General features: G+C 45.3%; 1 protein-coding gene across 1 annotated transcript; it reads left to right on the top strand.

Moving 5' to 3' along the window:
* Nucleotides 1-15,172: 15,172 nt before the first annotated feature.
* Nucleotides 15,173-18,737, top strand: LOC139832623 (uncharacterized). The gene is made up of 6 exons (XM_071822420.1): nucleotides 15,173-15,315; nucleotides 15,408-16,557; nucleotides 16,995-17,235; nucleotides 17,574-17,767; nucleotides 17,880-17,976; nucleotides 18,103-18,737. Exons 1-6 carry the CDS (start codon nucleotides 15,173-15,175, stop codon nucleotides 18,735-18,737), a joined length of 2,460 nt encoding a protein of 819 aa, XP_071678521.1.
* Nucleotides 18,738-26,760: the final 8,023 nt, after the last annotated feature.

Below are 26,760 nucleotides of genomic sequence, written 5' to 3'. Positions count from 1 at the left end.
GGGTTTTTTGTGCCGATGGCTAGTACAGAGCAAGGGGATGAAGAGGCGAACTGTTCGGCGCGGTTAAATAAAAGAGGATATAGTGGAGATTTAATGCCACAGCAGTTTCCGAGGAAGTGGTGCCAAAAAGAAAAAAAAGGGGGGGGGGAGAAAAAAATTGGCCGATCACGCGGAGAAGTTGAGAAGGCAAGGCATCATGATGAAGGATACTGTGACGATTCTGCTCTGCCACGACATGACCCGACGAAGAAAGAAAAAACAGAGTGGTTTTGGAATTATCATTACCAAAACCAGGGGGCATGTGTTATCACCAGATTTTAACCAAATCAGAGGTGGGCCGTGATTGAGATGGGCTTAGAAAATATGCATGGAAATTATTCATGAATCGGCCTTGTATAAAGAGTTTGGGCCAAATTGCCCGTGTATCTGTAAAATATAGTAGGATACGTGTCGGTTAGGATTAAGAGATAGAGTTTAGATCGTGCACGGTTGGGATTATTCCCAAGTTAGAAAGTCTGCGGACTATAAATATGTATCTAGGGTTTTTTGAGAAAAAAGGACGATCACGTTCACAACAAACCAATCTAGGCGCATCGCCACCCCTTGTTTCGAGGGTTTCTTCCGGGTAAGCGCTATGCTGCCTAGATCGCATCTCGCGATCTAGGCAGTATCTTGTTTATTCGTTGTTCATGTGTTGCTCGTACTGAAGCCTTTTTGATGGCGAGCAACACCGTTATCATGGATATGTTAGGGTTAGCATCGGTACTTTCTTGATGTATTTTGATTAGTCATGCTACCCCTGGATATCTAGCCACCCTTGTACCGATCGCAGGTGCAAGGGTGGCACCTTGCTTAATCTTTATTTAGTAGATTCGATCCGTTATGATTGCTCCTTGTTCTTCAAGGATTAGTTTGATATCTACATAGTTAGGCCTTGCAAACGGGTTGAATGATCCAGTAGCACGTAAGGTATAGTTTGCTAACCCTAGAGAGGATGTTCCGGGAATCAACTCCACGTTGGTTTTTAGGCCTTGTCTAGGGTTGGTTTATTGTTATCTTTCGTGTCTGCCAGGCTCAATTACGTGTAGGATGTTCCGGTTATGTGGTGAAAACCCTAACTCGTCGTAGATCGTTTTAACTTAATATTGATCAAGCAGGACCACCATGTTATCGTAGATCTCATACGAATCATGGGTGGATCGGCTCCTTGAGCCGATTCACAGGACAACCTGAGAGCCGATCGAGGCTCGTATTTAATGTTTACGTGTATGCCATGCAGGAAACTAGTCGAAGCAATCCATCACCTTCCTGACCAGGTATAGGTCAGGTGGCACGCCCTTGCACCAGCATCGGACGTGCGTGCCGGAGCATTACGGGCCGTCGCCCGAGGGACCAGGGCCCACCAGCAGTCCTGGGAGCCTCCCGGCTCTACGTGTTGCTGTTGGCCACCAAAACCCACCGGCGAGTAGGTGATAACAGTTGCCCGTCGCTACTCGCCGGTGGGTTTTGGTGGTCAACAGAGGGGCGAACTTCCAATTTATACGTCGGAGGCAGGCGAGGGGGCGGTGGCTCACTAAGGTCGGCATAGTTGGACATCTCCCTGCATGGCCACACGCGACGAGACATCTCCCTGCGTGACCATTTATTTTTACGTGGCTTGGCCAGAGGTAGGCGACGACACACCATGTGAAAACCATGTGTGGATGACACCGCTAGCCCGCACTCAACACGTCACCCGCGTGTTGCATCCGGCGCCCCTGCAATAACCCATGTGTAGCAGGAATGAACTCGGTGCGCCGGACACTATTAGGCTGCACCAGACCAAATCGGCATGCGCCCGGTTAGGACGGTCAAATGTCTGACTAGTCCAAATTTCTGTGGGAGACAGTTTAGAGGACACAATTGAAGATGGTCCGATTTTCGTGTGGCCCACCAGCTTGTGAAGATGCATATACATGGTTTTTAGATAGAATCGGTTCCCCAAGGAATTATACCCACTGGATTTCATCAAAGTGGGAGAAAATTTGACCCAAAACAGTAGAAGATATTTGCACTAAGGCTGACCATAGTAGTATCATACATATGATACTTGTGTATGATACTATCCCTATAGTGGGTAGTATCATGGAGCAGTATCATAATTATGCTATATTTATTGCTATTTAGAATCTCAATGCAAATTGATGTACAAGATTTGTTTGGCATTACTTTTTCTCGTGATATGTGTTATGATACAGTATCCACCTATGATACGCTAAATTAATTAGCTGCCACATCAGCATTTTTGTGGGACCAATGTGCATGATACTAGGTAAGATACTACCACTATGGCTAGTCTAACTTGTTCATCCCTTTCTTTTAAACTTAACTTGTCCAGCTCATTTCATTTGCATCCATCTCTCGGAAGAAAACACAGATTGATGATGTCCCGTTGGAGACCAACATTCCCAAGTGCCATCCACTTGACCCCCCTGACCAGATTCAGCAATTCAAGCCAGCCGGTGGATCCCATCCCAAGCTATTCAATGTTCACACATCTTCGCCACCTATCCCACCCAAGCAATGATCGGAGAGTCTATATGTTGAACTCCTTTGAAAACCATGAGAACTGTACTACTCCCTTCGATCCATATTACTTGCTACTAAAATAGATACTTCTACAATTAGAGCTCCTTTGATTTAAAGGATAGGAAAAACATAGGAATAGGAAAGGTATAGGATTTGAATGGCATGTCTAATTGAATCCTATATGAAGATGAAGTTTGTTTGATTGTAGCAAAGGAATTTTTCTATGAGGTATGAGCTAATGCTTTTTTTTCTATAGGAATTACACTACAAGATTCCTATAGGATTTTTTCCTATAGGATATGTGTTCCTATGAATCAAACAACATGTATAGGAAATTTTCCCATAGGAACCAAATTCTACACAATTCCTATGCAAATCCTTTGAATCAAAGGAGCCCTTAGAATATGTTTACATACATCTATATTTATGTTAAGTAATAAGAGTCAGATCAATATTTATGTTAAGTAATAAGAGTCAGGAGTACATGGAAATCACCTGGTCGAAACCAGATGAGTTTGACTCTCTCTCACTAATGGATGTACTGATGATGGAGAAGGGCCGGTGGACGTTCCATGGTGCCCATGAAAGGACACGCCAAGAGACGGTCACATGTGGATGCGGTGCGAGGCGTGCACACACACACACGCCGAGTAAGGCAGCGGTGCCATCCAGTGAAGCTAGGATCGATCCAGGTGCATGGGACGTTGGTCGTTTCCTGCGAATCACATGATCGTGATACATATATATGGCGATCGATTCATGCATCGGCCGATCCATATGATCTTGTTGATTTGGACGCGCACGATTCCGTTAGGACTAATTTGGGGGATACCCTGCACAACAGTGTGCACGACTGTGGGGAGAAGTGGCATGCAACTCGACATCGCCGTTCCTGTGGAGCGGTAGCAGCGTAGAGCACAGAACAGTGGTGTAACTCTGTGTTCCGGCCGTTGACGCCATGACGGCATGCATCGTGCACCTGCGTTGCTTTTCATGGGCGCGTTTGGTAATCTGCATGCCCCTTGACTCGTCTCGGTCTAGCTTTTTTGGTCTGTTTGATTACCTCATCGATGCCGCGTTCTTGCATGAATCGCTTCTCAAAACACCCTTGGGTTAGACCCTGGAGGAACGCCCGGTTCGACCGTTTGTAGCGAGCCACCCCTGTTTTCGCACAACTAGAGAACGCGGCGTCCTCGCAGAGCCGCCACGGGAGATGGCGGGAGCTCGTGCGGGATGGCGAAATCTCGGCGGGCTGAATTCGGTCACCGCGCTTGAATTTTCGCCACCGTATATAGGGGTGGCTCTCTCGCCGGCAAATCCAAATCCCCCATTTCCTCCCATTTCGAGCTCATCCACCATCCCGATCTAGCGACATGGCTGGCTCTACCTCACCCGCACGGTCGGCGAGGCTTGCGGCGGTGGTGACGGCGGCTGTGGCGGCGGTTACTGGCTGCGGATGGTCGTCTTCTTCCTCTGCTTCGATGACTTCGGTTGTGGTAAGCTTCTACAAACCTTAGCCTTAGATGTAGATCTTTTGTGTACACAACCGGGGTCTTAACGAATTCATTGTAGGACATTCCTTCGTCGCCGGTGGAGGTTGTGGACATTTTCCAGGTTCCATATGACTCTACGATGGGGACCGTTCTCGCCGTTGACTCTTCCACTCTGACGGTGGTGCTTCCTGCATCTTCGTCAGGGTCCCCTGCTTCCCCTACCTCGGTGTTGTGTGTGGCTCCTTTGACTGTAAGGCTGATCTTACCTATCTCGTTGTTCATTAATATGGTACTGGTAGTTCATTGATCTGCTAGTGCTTAAGGATGTCCATGTGGTAGTTCATTGATCTGCTAGTGCTTAAGGATGTCCATGTGATAGTTCATTGATATTCTACTACTTAAGGATGTCTATGTGGTAGTTCATTGATCTGGTAGTGCTTAAGGATGTCCATGTGGTACTGGTAGTTCATTGATCTACCAACTGTGAATGCTCGGCCAAATCTGATTGCAAGCAAACCAGCCATGGTTTGAAAACCTGAGCTATCAGAGTTTGTACTGAACCAGTTGGTTCAGCTCGTCCGTAGCGGCGTCTGCTTCAACATTGGATTCAAGGAGCAGCGGATGAAGAAGATAGCTGCAGATGTTCTTGCATTCGCCGGCGTACATGTCACCACTCTTCAGCTGTACAACCACATCAGAAACTGGAGAACGAAGTGGAGCGTCATTATGAAGATGAAATCCGATCGCATTCTAGACTGGAGCGAAGATGGTTGCTGCTTCTACGGCGGTGATGAAGGGACAGCGGACGAGTACATCCAGGTACGAAGCCTCATTGAGTTCCTGCATAGATCTGAAAGTATATATATGGCAATATCGTCTGCACTAACAGTTGTTCCTTGTGGATTGCAGCGGTACCCGAAGCACCATCAGTATGTCGGCACCTCGATCACCAACTACGCTCAGATGAAGACGATCTTCACTCCCCGGTTCATGTGCAAGGCGCAGAACCAGCCTAACTTGTTGGTCAGGGCTACTGACTTCATTGCAGACAATGAAGTAGAGTATGATGTCTACCGTAAGCTGTAGCCACCGGAGAGGAGGAGCTGGCTTAGGACCTGGCTTCGCAACCAGTTTCCTGCTTAGTGCTTCTTCTTCCTTTGTCATGATCCGCTGATTTTGGGAGGTAATCTTGTATCTCTCCATTAGCTAGGACTTGCTACAACCTGATCTCCGGTTTGTAATGATGAACTTGTTCGAGGTGGTATATACTAACCCCACGTGATGAACCTATGATGCATCACGAAGTAGTTGCTTCGTTCGTGATGCATCGCCCACTAAGTAGTAGTTGTTGTGTATTACCAGCATCTTTTCTGATGAACTGAATCTCATGTGTGATGTTATTCAGTACTAGGTAACCCCACCACTCTAAGTGAAGGGGTTACCACAGCACTGAGCTATCTGCAACCAAAAGGCTGTAGGCTGCACGCGCAGGGAAGAAAATATTGTTAACGGGCAACCAAATGATGGGGCTTGGGTTCCTTCTCCGACGCACAAAAGACCTCACAGGCTACCAAACGACCCAGCAAAAGTGGCCCATGGCCAGTTCGCGACGCGCAGGCGAGCTCATCTCGCTGGTGCAAGCATGCAGGAAATCGGTGGAGGCAACCAAACGTGCTTCATGTGTTGTGTTCCGCTTGTATTCTCTCGTTCAGTCACATGTTCCTCAAGTGGTGTAGAGGTCCCTCCCATTTCATGTGCCCGTCTTGTGTACTCTTGTTCATTTATATGTTCATCAAGTGGTGTAGGAATCTTTTTCTTGTTAACATACAAATGCAAATGGAGAAGGACTTTGATCAAAAAAAAAATTACATTCATCTTAGTCGTCTCTGAAACTACAAATACATGCAAGCTTAAAAATTGTCAAATCTAGGCTACCATGTAACTTATAACTGGACACTTATAGGCTGCAAATGTGGAATATACTTAATGCTCACCGATTGTATGCCATTTTAGATTGCATCTAGTGCATTGGGATACACTGCCCACGGTTCCTCGCATTCACCGATATGGGTAATATATGCATATAACTCATAGATATTTTGTGAGTGTGTGTTCACTCGTATTACATAATATCTGTATATACCTCATAGGTATTTTGTGGATTGTGTTCACTGGAGTTTCAACTCAACCGTTGAGTAATATCCAAGTCCACATGACTGATTTGCTTGCTGAGATTTTCATATATATACCTACCCTCCTCATGCATACTAAGCGTACTAGGAGCACATGAAAGTTTAAAACAAATGAAACTTAATTGATTAGTCCTTAAAATTGTTATTAAAAAATTAGAACAAACATTGACCATACCATAATCTGCTAAGAGTGGTAATAAATATTTCTTGTGCATAATTTTGTCTTGCATGCATGTAATACAAAAACTGAATGAAGGGATTCAACCAAAAAAATATCATGGAAATTAATCGAGAAAAAACTATCCTCAAGTATTTCTTACATAGTGTAGAAAGTTGCATGTTGTTGTAAGGTTATCAATTCATCTTGATTAATACAGAAGGGCAACATAATCAACAGATTGGTGTGTTTATTTGGTTCACATACACATGTAAGGTTCAGATACACACAATGTATACAATTTCACTTTTGTTGCAACAAAATATAACTATAGTTCTAACTTTAGATTAAATATAAAATCTATAGTCCTAACAATAGTCCAAATTGGAGTTTAGATTCGCAATTCGGCTTTCTTCGGCAGCAAGGTGTCCACGTAAAATGGTTCGGTTGCATATTAATTAGTATAGAGAAATGTTTGTACGTACCTATGTTCGCCATCATATCTTTTAGGTTTACCCTACACATCCAGCTGATGTTCCTGGATTGGGCATACCTTTGCTAAGGAAGGGGGAAAGGGCAAGGAAACCAGGATCCATTCTGTATGTTGACGGAAGTTCATGAAACGTAAAAGGTGTCAGCCAACTACAACTAGTAGGACTATATAAAACTAACAATGCTACACCAGTGTGAAAATTTGGTGGTAGCAAGGGTAGCTGGAAAACAAGGCATCATCCAACTTAGTGTCGTGAAATGTTGTTATAGGCTTATATAGTTGCTGGAAATATTCACTAGAGGAAACAATGATAAAGTTATTATGATATTTCTTGTTCATGATTAATGTTTATATTCCATGCTAGTATTGTATTAAAGATTAATACGTGTGTGGTTTAATAAACAACCTGAGTCTCTAGTAAGCCTCTGATAGACTATCTTGTTGGTTAATGATGGTTAATGTTTGCTAATCATAGTCATGTCTTGATAATTAATAACGAGTTCAAGTTATTAGGAGAATGACAATGATGGACAAACCCAAATAGGCAAATTAATAAGATCGTGTCATTGTGTTTAAATTGCCGTAGCTTTCCAGTGTCAAGTATCCTAATCCATAGACCATGGGATTACTTTACTCCCTAGTACGGAAATAATACTGTGGGGGCATCAACAGTTAATTGGTAAATGGGTGATCATAATGATATCTTTCAAGTGTGTGGTAAAGTGCTTGTTGAGTTGCATTAATGAAGACTGGGATTTTTCTCTCCATATGACAGAGAGATATACTTTAGGCCTACTTCGTAATGAAATATCTTACACCGCTTCCAAGCATGTGATTAACGAGTTCGATCACAAGGTGACATTTAATTACATTACTTACCGGGAGTGAGATTAAACTAGGTGTGGTGATACCCACAATCAAATATCGAGTAAGTATAATATCACAAGATAAAAAGGAAATGAAATACGGAATTATTTGAATCCTCGACATTGTGGTTCTATCCATAAAAATCTTCATTTAATGTGTGGGAGTAATTACAGCCATCCAATTAACAAAGTACAACATAAGACGTACTCCACTTATTGAGTACTACGTGTACGACCGATGTAGCATTAATTCATTGATCTTCCACTTATTACAGGCTAAACTTGTGGTGTAAAAATCTACTACTCCCTCTCTTACAGTTTATTAGACGGGCAAGTACCCCTAGATCGCAAATTTGATCAAGTTAGCATTAGTTATATGTTATAAAAATTATATCATTAGAAAATTTATATATTCTATTTTTTAATGATATAATTTTTACATTATATAATTTAAATTATATAGATCAAATTAGCGATCTAGGGACACGGGGATGACTAGTAAACTGAAACGGAGGGAGTACTAGTCCTGAATTAAGTGAAGCAAGGCCTGCATGTTTACCCATTCATTAAGACGCGCACTTAACTTGTCCTCCACAGATCTTGTGAAGTTCCCGTGAGGTCTGATTCTGAAGAAACAGGATTTTTTAGCTGGCAATATAATTTTTGGTAGAAAGAGCATACGCACTTGGAAGCTGAATTGAATTTCCGAAACAAGGGTGTCTTTTCCATAGCTAAAGCGAGCTAATTAACTTTCCTTGGAACCCTAGGTAATCACACGTGCATCATATTAGGTGGGGAACACACACCAGCAAGGCAGCAACCCTAGAGGACTGGTGTGTTAATTACTCACACCTGGCTAGCGGCCGAGCGTGACTATAACTGGGAAAATACATACGGCTGGTGAAACCCCGGACTGAATATTGCAAGAGCATCAAGCGAGTGTTCTCTAAAACGTACTGTAATGACCAGTCACTGACCTAAACCAGGAACCCTATTAATTGGGCTTTCACGGACACTTCAGCTGAAACAGGGTTATCATCCACGACTAGGATGTATCAAGAATAGTCTATGCACGCCTCAACTCATCATTGCAGTCTTCGATCGGGGTTTAGTACTGAACCCTGAGCGGTGAGCACCATGATGAAGAAGTTCATTTGCGTCGAGACCGAGGCTAATAAAGCAGCAGAGTTTCCTACAGATCGGTGTTTAACATCTGAACCGACACACCGTTGCTTTGCTCTTAAGTGTGTCGACCTCAAAGCATGGTTAGGACTCTTGACAGCTAATCATCAATGATTCGTCGTCTCCATTGCTTCTTTTTTATTTCTATCTCTTTGGCGAGTACCAACTCTGAACAAGACCATTAATTTCGACTAAGAATTTACAAGGCAAAGGAAAAAAATCTCAAGGCCGGACAAGTGTGCTACAGCCTACAGGAACGAAGGGTATATTTTTTTTCGATAAAGAGAATATATTAATATCAAAACGATACCAATTACATTCAGCCTCTGCAACAACGCACCACCCTAATGGCACTACGGATGCACACAGCCAAAAAAAAAAAAGAAAACTAAGAAACAAAAGTCCCGCTACAGTATCTCGGGCCTAACAACAGCAATACATCCACCGCCAAGACAACACCTGAAATACAGAATCTCCAAAAATGACGCCTCCAAGAAGGAAACAGTGCGCGAACACCATCGTCGCCCGATCAACGATCTTAGGTTTTCACCCTGAAGATAGTCTCCGTTCTCAAAACAATACCTCCAACAAGGTCATTGCGAGGACACAACTTGATTCGAGCCGAGACCTTGGGTTTCCTACTGAAAGGTAGGACTGCGAACTTCACTGTGTTGTCGCTCCCACTTTCATACCATTTGTTGTAGGCCGGAACACCAAGCAAGTCCCTCAACAACGCGGAGACTTGAACCTCCCTTAGCTAGTCCTCCCCTCCGGCCTTCATGAACTTCTCTTCTTCCGACTTTCATCATGGATCCATATTCACTTGATGTCAACACAGATTCGCGCCGCTCCCTCCAGAACCAATCGGTCGGAATAAAAGTATGGGTGCGCACGACCGAATACCACCGATCCAAAACGCAGGGTATATCGTGGAATGTTTCAAAGGTTCGGTGGTCCTCCATGCATAGGGGACTACTCTCCCTGGTATCCAAGTTTATGAGAATATGAAAATGGGTTTAATCGTTTACGCATGGACCAAACTACAATTGGCTCATTAGACATGAGCACGAGGCAGCACGTATAATTTATAGCACGTACTTCCCGTTTGCTCCACGTTAATTGCCAAACGAATTCTTGTCGCCTATCCTTATGGAAAGTCGCAGAGATCTCTTGATGTCTGCGACAAGGGTTATAGTAGTGTCTCTCGGGCGAGGTCTGGGCTGGCGGAGGTAGAGGACGATGGCCGGGGGGTTTGGTCCAGGAAAGCGAGCACATGGCGGCGTAGTGCGGATGATTGCCGGGGCCGCGGCGCGCGCATGTGGCGATATGATATTGAGACAGCCGCGCTGGGCTACCGTGTCTATAGCCTCCTCGAAGGGCATCTCTAAAGCTCCAAAGGTTGCCACGTATTTTAGACGGTTAAAATAGTCGTGTGTGTCAATTTGCGTCGAATCGCAGATACAATGCGTCTGTTTACGTCTATGTGTGCTCCCAGCAAAGCAACTCATATTATTTTTTAAATAATTTTTTCATTCAACTGAAATGCATAATATACATACACAATAAAGGGAAAACAAGAAGGAACAAGGCCCTAGACTACTTGTCGCCCCTCAAGGCGGTTGACGGTTCGGCGGCGTCGTTGCCTCTCCTCATCAGCTTCTCCGCCGCACGATCGCCAGAGCTCGGTGGGCCGATGCGTCCTCCAACAGCCGTTGTCGCGGCACCTCGTTGGCATCATCCTCGGCCTTCTTCAGTGTCTCGAAGGACGTGACTAAGGCCTCTGCTCCGCCGCCTTCTCCACCAGGTCAGGACCGGTTCAGTCGTTGTCGTCGGACTCCTCCTCCGCGGCCCCCGCCTCCCTGCAGCGTTGCTCCTCCACGTTGAACGCCATGTCGGCCACCCACACTCCTCCTCTGCCTCCTGCGCCGCGTCAGCCATGAACTTCACGTCCATGGTCGCGTCGATGATGTTATTCGTGCTATCCTTCGCTCTCGTCGTCGGAGCTGTCGGTCGGGGGAGGTGGAGGCGGGGTATCTTGCCTGCCGCCGGCGCTGCTCATTATGGCAAATGTGAATGAGAGGTGCGAGGGGGCGGTACGATGGAGGTTGTGGCGGCTAAGGTTTGTGTGAAGAAGATGATGAGGCAGCCGAGCGCACTTCCCTCTTTATATATGTTGGAGGCAGCCGAGGAGCGCGACATGCATTGCATCACCATTAACTTTGTTGGTAGAAAGGGTGGCGGTCGTTCGGCACGTGAGGCATCACCATTAACGTGGTGCGGACTGCCGAAGCGATGCCTCGTAGCCAATAAGGGCGCACCTGAGAAGATGCATCGCCATAAGTTGCTGCCATGCGGGCCATGTGAGTAGTGTGCGGTCACGCGACGCAACCGCGCAGCGTCCGTCGAGACACATTTGAGGCGCATATTTAGCCCGTGTTTGTGTCTCCACTGACAGCCCAATCACTATACGTCAGGCCGCTGGGCCTGAATACAAACGTGTATTTTTCGACCTCGTAGTTTACGTCACCTTTATGTCCGGGCCATCCGCGGCGACGCAAACCTGGCCTAAATATGCACCTAGGATGAGTGTATGTGGATGCTGCGCGGACACGCAAAGTGTTCGCTCACCGTCGGGCCCGCCTGGCAGCGACTCTGGCTTGATACGTCTTCTCAGGCGCGCCAGCGACTGGCGCCGTTGCGTCGCTTCGGAAGTCTGCGCCATGTTAATGGCGATGCCTCGCCAACCGAGCGGCCGCCGCCCACCTCCGCCAACGCAGTAATGGCGACACCACACGTCCTGCGGCCGTCGCCTGCCTCCGGCCTATATAAAGAGGGCGCGCGCTCTTCTTCCTCATCCACTCCTCCACACAAACCCTAGCCGCCACAAGCTCCACCGTAGCGCCGCCTAGCTCTTCATGCGACGCAGTCAGCCCTGCGAGGAAGTCCATGGCGGGTCCTGGTGGCGGTCGAGGCCGCGGGCCTGGGCGCCCCCGGGGCCAGAGAAGGGGCCGCTATGGTGCAGCAGCTACGGCCCCACGGTCGCCGTCGCCTTCCCCTCCTCGTCTTCGTAGGAGGAGCGCTGCTTCAAGTTTCTCCTCCGCATCGATGACGACCCACTCAGCATCAAGCGGTTCCCGGACAAGTTCGTTGAGTTCGTCGATGGCGTCGAGCCGGCGCACTTACAGCTATGGGAAGCCAGCTGCAACTTCTGCCGGTGGCCTGTTGAGGTCTTGTTCGACGGGCAGGGCAAGATGTGCCTACACACGGGGTGGGACAAGTGTGTTCGCGACCTCGCGCTCGAGCCCGGCTGCCAGCTCACCTTCCTCTACGAGGGCGACGGCAAGATGATCGTCAAGGTGTTCAACGGCATAGCCTGCCGGAGGCACTACCACACCGGTGAGACCGGCTCGGACACCGACAGTTAAAACTGTTAGAGTGTTGTTTCGTTGCAGCGAATATAGCTACGAGCCAATTGAAGCCGCTAGTGGAGGTTTCTGGATGTTCTTCCTCGAAAGAACCAACAGGGGTTCCGACACTAGCTGGATTTTCCAGTTTGGGTGACTGTGAGTGCATGGGAGTGTTCTTTCTTGGCAGCGAACATACGTAACCAACACTACTGGCTTTCCTTTTTTTACAATGTTTTAATTTGTGTCAACCATGATTCAAACTATGTATTAGTTTGTGTAAACCATATTTCCAATTATGTATTAGTTTGTGTAAAACCATATACCTAACTATATGTTAGTTTGTGTAAAACCATGTGTCAAATTATGTGTTAGTTTGTATAATATTTGGAACTATGTTTAAATGAAAAAGAGAAAAAAAAAGTTGAAAAAATGCGTCAACCCACTTGAGGCACTCCCAGACAAACGGACACGTGGATAGAAACGATCACTTTCGCGTCCGCCGGGCGACGGAAACGACATTTTGCGCGTCTGATTTGGGTAGGCCGATTGGAGATGCCCTAACCCTGCCGTCTCGCGCGTCCTCCGTTGACGGTTCCCCTGCATTTTCGCTCCATTGTCTGAAAACTTCCACACAATACTGGGATTCATTGGGTAGACTTCCTTCCCTCCCGCCAGCGCAGGCGGCAAAGGCACATGCCACGGGCTAGCTTGAGAGTGCCGGCAGGCCACCAAACATGTGTCGCCAGATTTCACAGTGCTGGAGCCCTCGCGGCGCAGCAACGTTCTCGCTGCCATGCCCCCCCGGCTGGCCTGCGGTGAATTCAAGGGCCATCAATCCACTGACACCTGCCTCAAGTTACCCTCTGATTAGGTCACCTACAACTAGTTTACTACTACTACTCAGCATGCATGCGCCTGTTGAGTCGTGCCCAGGCTACCAAAGCGTGCAAAGGATAGGCATGGGCGTCAAAGCTTGGACTCTGATGCAGACACTGTTTGTTTGCTGAAAATGCTACTAATACAGAGACCTTCAGAAATGCTCCGAAAACTGAACTGAAGAGCGTCCTCAGTTCCACCGGGAGTGGTAAACCTATCCAAAGCGCGTGCAATGGGGGATCAAGATCAAAAGCTGCAGACAGTGAGTATCTAAAACAAAAGAATGTTACTCCTGCTAGATCCATGCCTAGCTTTTGGACGCCGTGCTGGTGGTCCTCTCGACCGATGTCTGCACGCGCAGGGCCATGACCCATGATGCTTCTCTTTCAGTGCCCTCACGTGATCTACCGCTTCGGCGCCGCCCATTGATTTTTATGAGGTCCACCTGCCAACGAAATTCATGGTACAGATGATGTGTATATATATACGGGTTTTTGGACAAAATCCGTTTCTGTGGGTATTACTCCCATCATAATCTAACCAATTTTGACCTCAGAACAAATATTCTCGCTTAATTGCATCGATCTGCCCGAAGCATAGAGAGTGTTGCGATGATGTCCCGTTGTCGACCAACATCCTGCCTAGATTCAGCGATTCAAGCCAGCCCGGTACGTGGATCCCATCGCATGCGATTGAATATCCACTATCGTCCTCCGCACCTACCCGAGCAATGATCAGCTTCTGTTGCACTCCTTGGAGTAGTACTTCATGGACAAACATAGGTAGACATCGCCGAGTCTACGGTTCAAAACCTGACGAGATCGACTCTCTCTGCGGTGTCCCATGCCGCGCGGCGCGGCACGGATGCATGCATATCGGACGTCTCGCGCCAGGCGCCATGCGTGCAAGGGCGAGCACGTACGCACGAGAGATGAGCTCCGATCACATGCGGATGCCAATGCGTGGTCTCACACACGCCGTGTATGGCAGCGCGGCACGTACATGCGAGAGCGCCGGAGCGACGCCTCCTTGGGTACCAACTACTACTCCATGCAGCGATGGATCCAGGTGCGTGGGACATTGGTTGTTTCCTGCGCATCGCAATCACAGGATCGTCCGATCGATCGTTTTGATTTGGACGCGCACGTTAGCTAGCCTCGCGCGCGCGGCGCACAACAGCGGGCCGGACTGTGGGGAGAAGTGATCGACATACAACTCCACGTCGCCGTGCCTGTGGATCAGCGTACAGCATAGCACAGAGAACATTCCGGTGACTCGGTGTTCCGGCCGTTGACGGCATGCGTCGTGGGAGGAATATGATAGAGCGACGGCCGTGCACCTGTGTTGTTCTTAATCTTACAGGCTGTGGCGGCCGCGGCTGGGCAGTGTACCCTGTGCGATCAAACGGAACCATTGGCACGTGAAATAGTGGAGGGCTAATCAACCTAATCCTGAACATATTGCATGCCAATTATCCACGCCAATCATCTGTGCATGCATATGGCTGACCCCAGTTCAAGAATTGGTGCAGCTCGTCCGCACCTATAGACCTAAGTTGTTGTTCGTCTGTGAGACTAGAACCGGGGAAAAGAAGATAAAAGATCTAAGATGGCGCCTAGGCCTCAGAAAATACCTTACACAGTTAGGGAAAGGGAAAGGGGCCGGTATTGCTCTGTATTGGGATGAACAACTTGAAATAAAAGTTCCATCACAGGGTCCGCGATACTTTGATGTGTTGATCAATGACAGAACCAATGGGCATAAATGGCGGGGAACCTTTGTGTATGGCGAACCAAAGAGCTCTGAAACACACCATATTTGGAATACTTTGCGCAGAATTAAGTCTGACGCAGATGTTCCGTGGATGATGATTGGTGACTTCAACGAGACGAAGTGGCAACATGAACACTTCTCAGAAACAAAAAGGTCTGAGGCAGAATGGCAGATTTCAGGAGAATGTTAAATTACTGTGATCTTCATGACATTCCTTTCACTGGACCACCGTGGACTTACAATAACAAGCAGAAAGAGAACAGAAATGTGAGATCAAGGATTGACAGGGCTGTTGCTTCTCAAAGCTGGTCGGCTTTGTTTCCTGGCGCTAAACTTTCCCATGTTTGCTCGTCCAGATCGGATCACTTTCCTCTTATTCTCGAGTGTGAGAAGTATCCAGGCCAGCAAAGCACCTCTACACCTCAAAGATACGAGCACGTGGGCACCTCAAGGATTGGAGTGCGCTGAATTTTGGCAAAGTCGCCAAGGAGATCAACAAAAAAAGAAAGCACCTTACAAAGTTGTGGAGAAGAACCAAAACGGCAAACCGTGACTCTGAAATCCAGAGAATCAGTTCAGAGCTTGATGAACTCTTACACAGAGAGGAAATGATGTGGAGGCAGAGATCCAGAATTGATTGGTTAAAAGAAGGAGACAGAAACACCAAATTTTTTCACAGGAAAGCAAAGTGGAGACAAAACAAGAATAGGATCAGCAGAATCAAGGATGCCAATGGTGTTTGGATTGATGACCCAGATGAAATAAAAAATCTCGCAAATGAGTTCTTCAAAAACTTATATGCGAGTGACCCCACGGTCTGCCCCGTGGATCTGCTGAACCTAATTCACTCGCCCATCACTCCGGACATCAATGAAGGTTTGTGCGCGGGTTTTACTGACGATGAAATCAGTGACGCCTTATTTCAGATTGGTCTACTAAAAGCGCCTGGTCCGGATGGAATGCCCGGTAGATTCTTTCAAAGGAACTGGGCTTTGATGAAGGATGAAGTTATTCGAGCAGTAAGAAATTTCTTTGACAATGGGGCTATGCCAAAAGGTCTAAATGACACAGTCATTGTTCTTATCCCAAAAGGAACGAACCCCGAGTGTCTTGCTGACTACAGACCGATAAGCCTTTGCAACGTAATCTACAAGATTATTTCAAAGTGTCTGGTTAATCGCCTGCGCCCGTTCCTGGACAATCTCATCTCGGAAACCCAGAGCGCGTTTGTTCCAGGGAGACTAATCACAGATAATGCCATCATCGCCTTTGAAAGCTTTCACAAAATTCGAAGGAGTAAAAATCCAAGAGACACCCATTGCGCCTATAAGCTTGATCTATCTAAAGCATATGATCGGGTTGACTGGCTCTTCCTGGAGGGCGCTATGAGGAAAATGGGCTTCTGTGACAAGTGGACAGAGTGGATTATGACTTGCGTTCGCTCTGTCAAATTCTCGGTCAGGATAAATGGGCACACTCATGAGACCTTCACCCCCTCCCGTGGCTTGCGTCAAGGCGACCCTCTTAGCTCGTGGGGGAAGCTCTCTCATGTATCCTCAAAAAACAATCCTTGGAGGGCAACATTACACCCCTCAAGGTCGCTAGAGGTGCCCCAGGGATCTCCAACCTTCTTTTCGCCGACGACTGCCTCCTCTTCTTCAAAGCAACCCTGGAGGAGGCAAGGGCTGTTGACAGCACTCTGAAGTTTTTTCAGAGATGCACGGGTCAACTCCTCAGCCCTAGCAAATGCTCGATTCTCTTTAGCTCTGCTTGTCCTTCGGCGATTCAGTCGGTTATCAAATCAATCCTGGGTGTGTCCACTTCTACCTTCGAGGAGAAATATCTGGGACTGCCAACACCGGAAGGAAGAATGAAAAGAGAATGCTTCCAACCGGTGATGACTAGGTTCACCAAAAGGTTAACCAATTGGGCTGAAAGATTTATGTCTTATGGTGCTGAAGACACTTTAGTCAAATCTATTGCCCAGGCTCTCCCAAGCTATGTCATGGGCATCTTCAAGATGTCAATTGGGTTCTGTGAGCAGTATGAGAAACTGATCCATGACTTCTGGTGGGGCGATGACCAAAATCAAATAAAGGTCCATTGGACGGCTTGGGACAACATCACCAAACCAAAAGGGAAGGGTGGCTTGGGCTTCAGAGATATGCACCTGCTAAACCAAGCACTACTTGCCAGGCAAGCTTGGCGACTAATCCAAAACCCCTCAAGTCTGTGTGCTAGAGTCCTAAAGGCTCGATACTTTCCCCATGGAAATATTCTTGACACCGTGTTCTCCTCAGACCCGTCACCAGTTTGGAAAGGGGTTGAGTTCGGTCTTGAGTTGTTAAAAGAAGGCATCATCTCTCGCATTGGCAACGGAAAAACACTCAGATTCTCAGAGATCAATGGCTGCCTAGGGATGTTGGTTTAAAAGTTACAACGTTGAAGAAAAACTCAAGACGCCACTGGGTCAACCAACTCATCGATTCAAATACTAAAAGATGGAATGAACCCCTGCTCCGAGAGTTGTTCTATGAGCACGACATACAGACGATTCTGTCCGTAGATCTCCCACAGCAAAACCACGAGGACCGGGTGGCCTGGCACTATGAAAGAAATGGAGTATTCACGGTCAAAAGCGCCTACCGTCTTGCCTACTCCCTGCAGCATCAGAATCGCGACTGTGTAAGCACCAGCAGCAAGCCCAACGGAGAAAGGTCGTTGTGGAATTGCGTCTGGAAAGCGAATGTTCCCCCCCAGGTGTGTGTCTTCGGCTGGAGACTAGCCACTGATACCCTGCCAACAAGAAACAACAAGTTCAGCAGAAATCTGGAACTTGACGACACTTGCACAATCTGTGGTTCTGGCAAAGAGGACGCTCACCATGCCACTATTACATGCACCAAGGCAGTTTTCCTTCGTCAAGCCATGCGTAAGTGCTGGAAGCTGCCTCACGAGCAAACTCTCAGGTACACAGGGAAAGACTGGTTACTTATTTGTTTGAACAGTGTCGATGACGCAACCAAGGCCAAGACTCTGTTGCTCCTTTGGCGTGCATGGCACTTGAGGAATGATATTGTGCACAACCAAGGCAGGGAAACGGGTCGCGTTCCTCCAGGCCTACAGCAGTACTCAAGAGCTCTCACTGAATGCCGTCAAAGATCTCAAGGGCAAGACACCGCTGCTCACTGACCCAATATCCTCCGTTTATGGGAGGAGGGAGTCCAAATACAAAAGATGGTCGCTCCCGCCCAGAAGCTGGGTGAAATTGAACACAGACGCCTCCTTTATTGGACTAGGCAAGCCTAGCACGGCGGGTGCTGTCGCCAGGGACCACAGCGGGAAGGTTCTTATGGCTGCATGCTCTCCGTTGCCTAACTGCGAAGACGCAGAGGAAGCTGAGATCAAGGCAGCACTAATGGGCATAAAACTGTTGGCTGGGCAAGGGCACCAGCATGTGATCGTCGAGCTCGACTGCGCCGCGGCGGCCAAGGCGTTGCAGTCCCCTGTGAACAGATCAAAGCAGTGGGCCTTGTACGATGAGGCAAAAACACTTCCGATGATGTTTGAGGACCACAAGGTAGTTCATGTTAACAGAGAGAGCAACATGGTCGCTGATGCACTAGCTAAAATTGGTAGATCTGTGGGTAGCTGTATCTGGTTTGATTCTTTCCCTGGCCATATCTGGGACGTTGTAACACAAGACACTGCTTTGTGTGCTCCAGAATAAATACAAGGCTCTCTTTGCTCAAAAAAAAAGAAAATTGTTGTATTGTGATCTAAATTCATTCTAAAGGGAGGCTAACCTGACGAGCGGAGCGAGATCCGTTGCCGATTGGTTTGGTACGGATCGATGACACCGCTTATATATACGTCTTGTAAGGCACCAACTAGGGTTTATCTGATTACAAGATAACTCACATCGTTTAAAAAACAGTCCCCGATATAGTGAAGTATTTACTGGCTGGCGGCCGTGGTTTTCCCCTTCTGTGTTGAAAGGGGTTTTCCGATAAAAGAAGTACTACTTGATCCATTCTATAAAACTTGTCTTGATTTTATTTAAATTTTAATGTATATGTATATACTAAATAGTGTAAGTTTAGATAATTCTTATGCAAATTCACGTGTTTGTGTGCTCTTGCTCTTTTTTTGAGATATAAACTGATGGAATTGATCGGCGAAACCGATTACAAATGACTCCAAAATTAAAGGAAAATACAATATGGTCCTAGAATTTTGCAAAAAGGATCTCACACCGTACTTCCAAAACGCAATTAAGACCATCGTCCTCGTCGCCACCTACCAAGTACATAGACCGTATCCAGAAGCAATGCATCTTCCAACGCCATCGTATCATCGCCACCGTCATCGCCACACTGGGCTTGAACACCGTATGAGTGCCCACCCCGGGGGGTGAGAGCTAAGAATCTTTTCTAGACTATCGGGCACGTAAGAGATGGGGAAGAGAAAGTAGTACCTCCAAACGAAGATCCCCGAGTAGTACACCCAAACCACCAGCAGAAGCTCCACCATCTGGCTGGTTTAGGCATCGACACGTCGAGCCGCCTCCTCCCCTCGTCACCAAGGCCGGAAGAAGCTGCAAGACGCGACAGCCGCACACCACCAGAAGAACACAAACAACCCTAAAAAGGAAGACGGTGGTGCCATCCCCTTCCTCTCCCTCGCCACCACAAGCCGAGGGGAAGATGTAAGGGTATATTGCCCCTATGTGTGGTTTTGGTAATTAATGACAACCTCTATGAACTAATGTTTTCATTGAGTTTATATGAAGGAATATTCCATAGGTACTACTTGTATTCCATGTGTTGGATTCAAATATGGATGCCATGAAGATAAAGATACACCTTGTGTATTGGCATCAAGATCATCGATTTGAAGATATATATGTGATATGATCAAGAAGAAGAAATGAAGATGGAGTTCTTATGTAGAACTCAATATTAGCCATGCTCTAGCTTATGTGATAAGCAATGAATGATCAAGATCTTGAGTGCTTGATTCCAAGTGAAGAATTCAAGTTATGGCTCTAAGTCAGTGTCATGATAGTCTCATAAGTTGAGCTATGTGATACATCTCCAACGTATCCATAATTTCTGTCGTTCCATGCTTGTTTTATGACAATACTTACATGTTTTGCTTGCACTTTATGATGATTTCATGCATTTTCCGGAACTAACCTATTAACAAGATGCCACAGTGCCAGTTCCTGTTTTCTGCTGTTTTTGGTTCCAGAAAGGCTGTTCGGGCAATATTCTCGGAATTGGACGAAATCAACGCCAAACCTCCTATTTTTCCCGGAAGCATCCAGAACACCGAAGGGGAGTCGGAGAGGGGCCAGAGGGCCACCACACCATAAGGCGGCGCGGCCTGGCCTGGGCCCGCGCCAGCCTATGGTGAGGCGCCCTCAGGTGCCCCCTTGCGCCGCCTCTTCGCCTATAAAACCCCTTTCGACCTAAAAACACAGTACCAATTGACGAAACTCCAGAAAGACTCCAGGGGCGCCGCCGCCATCACGAAACTCCAATTCGGGGGACAGAAGTCTCTGTTCCGGCACCCTGCCGGGACGGGGAAGTGCCCCCGGAAGCCATCTCCATCAACGCCACCGCCTCCATCATGCTCCGTGAGTAGTTCCCCCATGGACTACGGGTTCTAGCTGTAGCTAGTTGGTATTCTCTCCCCCATGTACTTCAATACAATGATCTCATGAGCTGCCTTACATGATTGAGATCCATCTGATGTAATCGGTGTTGTGTTTGTTGGGATCCGATGGATGATACATTATGATTAGTCTATCTATAAAGTTTGTGAAGTTATTGTTGCTGCAATCTTGTTATGCTTAATGCTTGTCACTAGGGCCCGAGTGGCATGATCTTAGATTTAAGCTCTATACTTATTGCTTAGATTGTATCTACAAGTTGTATGCACATGTCACTGTCCGGAACCAAAGGCCCCGAAGTGACAGAAATCGGGACAACCGGAGGGGATGGCGGTGATGTGAGGATCACATGTTTTCACCAAGTGTTAATGCTTTGCTCCGGTGCTCTATTAAAAGGAGTACCTTAATATCCAGTAGATTCCCTTGAGGCCCGGCTGCCACCGGCTGGTAGGACAAAAGATGTTGTGCAAGTTTCTCATTGCGAGCACGTACGACTATATATGGAAAACATGCCTACATGATTAATGAATTGATGTTCTTTCTTAATGCTTTATCAATCCTATCAATTGCCCAACTGTAATTTGTTCACCCAACACTTGTTATTGGAGAGTTGCCACTAGTGTAGATAGCTGGGAACCCCGGTCCATCTTTCATCATCATATACTCGTTCTACATGTCACTGGAAGTAGTATCAACTATCTTCTGGTGCCATTACCTCTGTGTTACTATTCACTCACGTATTCTTTGTTACTACTGCTCTCATATTACTGCTACTTTCACATCACCCCTGTTACTAGTGCTTTTCCAGGTGCAGCTGAATTGACAACTCAGTTGTTAAGGCTTATAAGTATTCTTTACCTCCCCTTGTGTCGAATCAATAAATTTGGGTTTTACTTCCCGCGAAGACTGTTGCGATCCCCTATACTTGTGGGTTATCAAGACTTGTTTTGGCGCCGTTCTTAGGGGAGGCATAGCTCTACTCATAAGTTCACCTGGGGAGTACACTCTACCTCTCTCTCTGTTTTTTTATTTTGTTTTATTTTGTTTTGCTTAGTTTACTTTTGTCTAGTTTATTTTTGTCTTGTTTTATTTTCCCTATATACCCAAAAATCCATAAAAATTTGAAAAACATAAAAATTAAAAACTGCTATTATGGGAGAACCAACAACCTACTTGGAGCTTATGGAATGTTATAATAATTATAGAGAATCAAGAACTGGTGAAGTAATGAGTGCTGTGATAGAAAAATTGAATACAATGGCTAAAATCTTGCTTAAACGCCATGATATAAACTGTTGCCCTCAACAGGATACTGAACATCTTAAATTTCAATGTGGCTTTAGTGAGGAATATTTTATTAAGAGCTATAATCGGAATTGCTATATTCATTATGGGTTCGAAGAGGTAGAACAATTTGTCGTATTTATGGGAGCCTCTGAGATAGAATCCTTCATGGTTGAGAATTATGAAACTTGTGTTGTTTGTAAGGACCTTAAAGATTGTGTCTCTTCTATCCTTAATTTTTTCAATGAAAGTTACAGTAATAATCCTTATATCATTGATTTTAAAGAGAGACTCATTAATGCACAAGAATGCACTCACAATTTGCAGGAACCTGTGGAAGAAGAAATTGATGAACCTGAAAGCTCATTGGATGAAAAAGAGGAGAAAATTGATGAACCTAAAAGCTCATTGGATGAAAAAGAAGAGGAGAGCGATGAACAAAAGGAGGAAGAATGGATTAGCTACCCATGCCAACCTTCTAATGAGAGTAACTCTTTATCTCTTACACTATTTGATTGTCCTCCATGCTTACCGAAAGAGGTTGAATATTATGTTCCTGTGGATTCTCTTGAAATATTACCTATGAGTAAAACTTGTGAGAATAATTATGCTACTGTTATTTATGATAATCCATGCTACTTTGATAAATCTTATGATAATGCTTTGTTTGTGCCTGATGTCGAAATGCATGGTACTAAAGAATTTTGCTTGGCAAATGTTTATGATAAAGCTCTAGATGATGGTCCTATGTTACTTGATAATATTAATTGTACTACTAATGAAAATGGGATTGGAGAGTTCTTGACTTATTCTATGAGTACCATATCTCTTGAGATTGATCAATCATCATGTTATGTTATTGATAAAAGTGGTTTTGAAAGTTTTGATCCCACTATTTTTGAACTTGATAAAAATTATGTGTTTGGGAATCATGAAAAGTATGCTGCATGTGATAGTTATATTGTTGAGTTTGTTCATGAAGCTACTGAAAAATATTATGAGAGAGGAAAATATGGTAGTAGAAATTTTCATGGTACTAATACACCTCTCTATGTGCTGAAATTTTTGAAGCTACACTTGTTCTATCTTCCTATGCTTGTTACTTTGCTCTTCATGAACTTGTTTATTTACAAGATTCCTTTTCATAGGAAGCATGTTAGGCTTAAATGTGTTTTGAATTTGCCTCTTGATGCTCTCTTTTGCTTCAAATACTATTTCTTGCGAGTGCATCATTAAAACTGCTGAGCCCATCTTGATGGCTATAAAGAAAGAACTTCTTGGGAGATAACCCATGTGTTATTTTGCTACAGTACTTTGTTTTATATTTGTGTCTTGGAAGTTGTTTACTACTGTAGCAGCCTCTCCTTATCTTAGTTTTGTGTTTTGTTGTGCCAAGTGAAGCCTCTAATCGAAGGTTGATACTAGATTTGGATTTCTGCGCAGAAACAGATTTCTATCTGTCACGAATCTGGGCTGTTTACTCTGTAGGTAACTCAGAAAAATATGCCAATTTAAGTGCGTGTTCCTCAGATATGTACGCAACTTTAATTAGTTTTGAGTTTTCTGATTTGAGCAACGGAAGTATTTATTTAAAATTCATCTTTACTGGCTGTTCTGTTTTGGCAGATTCTGTCTCTGTTTTTTGCATTGTCTCTTGTGGACTTTAAGCGAGGTTTTCTAGACGTGGAGAGCTGTAGCTAATGTTTTATTGAGTTCTTGCAATGTGTCACTACAGGACCAAGGTGGATTCAAATTTTTTTGAGTACTAACCCCTCTAATGAAGTTTATGAGAAGTTTGGTGTGAAGGAAGTTTTCAAGGGTCAAGAGAGGAGGATGATATATGATCAAGAAGAGTGAAAAGTCTAAGCTTGGGGATGCCCCCGTGGTTCATCCCTTCATATTTCAAGAAGACTCAAGCGTCTAAGCTTGGGGATGCCCAAGGCATCCCCTTCTTCATCAACTTATCAGGTTCCTTCTATTGAAACTATATTTTTATTCGGTCACATCTTATGTGCTTTACTTGGAGCGTCTGTGTGCTTTTATTTTTGTTTTTGTTTGAATAAAGATGGATCCTAGAAATCCTTGTGTGGGAGAGAGACACGCTCCGCTTTTTCATATGAACGCTTGTTCTTCGTTTTACTTTTAATGTTCAATGATAAAAGTTGGAAGCTACAATAATTATTTTTATTTGGTTGGAAACAGAAAATGCCTCATAATGTCTTGGATAATTTGACACTTGGCAATTGTTTTGAGCTCTCAAGTAGATCATGATTAAGTTTTTTCATGTAGTTTAAACCTATTAGTGGAGAACCACCGTAGAGCTTGTTAAAATTGGTTTGCATGATTGGTCTCTCTTAAGGTCTAGATATTTTCTGGTAAAAGTGTTTGAGCAACAAGGAAGACAGTGTAGAGTATTATAATGCTTGCAATATGTTTTTATGTAAGTTTTGCTGTACTGGTTCATACTTGTATTTGCTTCAAACAACCTTGCTAGCCTAAGCCTTGTACTGAGAGGAAATGCTTCTCGTGCATCCAAAACCTTGAGCCAAAACCTATGCCATTTGTGTCCACCATACCTACCTACTACATGGTATTTTCTGCCATTCCAAGTAAATACTTCATGTGCTACCTTTAAACAATTCAAAATTTACTATCTCTTATTTGTGTCAATGTTTTATAGCTCATGAGGAAGTATGTGGTGTTTTATCTTTCAATCTTGTTGGGCAGCTTTCACCAATGGACTAGTGGCTTCATCCGCTTATCCAATAATTTTGCAAAAAGAGTGGGGTTCCCAGCCCCCAATTAATTAACTTCATTAATAATTCTCTTCACATGTTTTGCTCTGATTCATCAGTAAGCAACTTAATTTTGCAAATAGACACTCCTCCATGGTATGAGATTGTTGGAAGGCACCCGAGGATTCGGTTAGCCATGGCTTGTGTAAGCAAAGGTTGGGAGGAGTGTCACCCATAAATAAATAAAAACTAAAGTACATGTGTAAACAAAAGAGAAGAGGGATGATCTACCTTGCTGGTAGAGATAACGTCCTTCATGGGAGCCGCTCTTTGAAAGTCTGTTTAGCAAGGGGGTTAGAGTGCCCACTACCATTCGTTGACAACAACAAACACCTCTCAAAATTTTACTTTTATGCTCTCTATATGATTTCAAAACTTAAAAAGCTCTAGCACATGATTTAATCCCTGCTTCCCTCTGCGAAGGGCCATTCTTTTACTTTATGTTGAGTCAGTTTACCTACTTCCTTCCATCTTAGAAGCAAACACTTGTGTGAACTGTGCATTAATTCTTACGTACTTGCTTATTGCACTTATTATTTTACTTTATGTTGACAATTATCCATGAGATATGCATGTTGAAAGTTGAAAGCAACTGCTGAAACTTATATCTTCCTTTGTGTTGCTTCAGTGCTTTTACTTTGAATTTATTGCTTTATGAGTTAACTTTTGTGCAAGACTTTTGATGCTTGTCTTGAAAGTACTCTTCATGAAAAGTTTTGCTATATGTTATCTATTTGTTAGCAACTATAGATTATTGCCTTGAGTCACTTCATTCATTTCATATGCTTTGTAATAGTATGATCAAGGTTATGTAAGTAGCATGTCACTACAGAAATTATTCTTTTTATCGTTTACCTGCTCGGGACGAGCAGGAACTAAGCTTGGGGATGCTGATACGTCTCCAACGTATCCATAATTTCTGTCGTTCCATGCTTGTTTTATGACAATACTTACATGTTTTGCTTGCACTTTATGATGATTTCATGCATTTTCCGGAACTAACCTATTAACAAGATGCCACAGTGCAAGTTCCTGTTTTCTGCTGTTTTTGGTTCCAGAAAGGCTGTTCGGGCAATATTCTCGGAATTGGACGAAATCAATGCCAAACCTCCTATTTTTCCCGGAAGCATCCAGAACACCGAAGGGGAGTCGGAGAGGGGCCAGAGGGCCACCACACCATAAGGCGGCGCGGCCTGGCCTGGGCCCACGCCAGCCTATGGTGAGGCGCCCTCAGGAGCCCCCTTGCGCCGCCTCTTCGCCTATAAAACCCCTTTCGACCTAAAAACACAGTACCAATTGACGAAACTCCAGAAAGACTCCAGGGGCGCCGCCGCCATCATGAAACTCCAATTCGGGGGACAGAAGTCTCTGTTCCGGCACCCTGCCGGGACGGGGAAGTGCCCCCGGAAGCCATCTCCATCAACGCCACCGCCTCCATCATGCTCTGTGAGTAGTTCCCCCATGGACTACGGGTTCTAGCTGTAGCTAGTTGGTATTCTCTCCCCCATGTACTTCAATACAATGATCTCATGAGCTGCCTTACATGATTGAGATCCATTCTATGTAATCGGTGTTGTGTTTGTTGGGATCCGATGGATGATACATTATGATTAGTCTATCTATAAAGTTTGTGAAGTTATTGTTGCTGCAATCTTGTTATGCTTAATGCTTGTCACTAGGGCCCGAGTGGCATGATCTTAGATTTAAGCTCTATACTTATTGCTTAGATTGTATCTATAAGTTGTATGCACATGTCACTGTCCGGAACCAAAGGCCCCGAAGTGACAGAAATCGGGACAACCGGAGGGGATGGCGGTGATGTGAGGATCACATGTTTTCACCAAGTGTTAATGCTTTGCTCCGGTGCTCTATTAAAAGGAGTACCTTAATATCCAGTAGATTCCCTTGAGGCCCGGCTGCCACCGGCTGGTAGGACAAAAGATGTTGTGCAAGTTTCTCATTGCGAGCACGTACGACTATATATGGAAAACATGCCT

This window comes from Lolium perenne, chromosome 6, assembly GCF_019359855.2.
Source record: "Lolium perenne isolate Kyuss_39 chromosome 6, Kyuss_2.0, whole genome shotgun sequence".
In the NCBI taxonomy this organism is placed as follows: domain Eukaryota; kingdom Viridiplantae; phylum Streptophyta; class Magnoliopsida; order Poales; family Poaceae; genus Lolium; species Lolium perenne.
The sequence above is the reverse complement of the archived record's forward strand: the minus strand, read 5'-3'. Positions and strand labels throughout refer to the sequence as shown.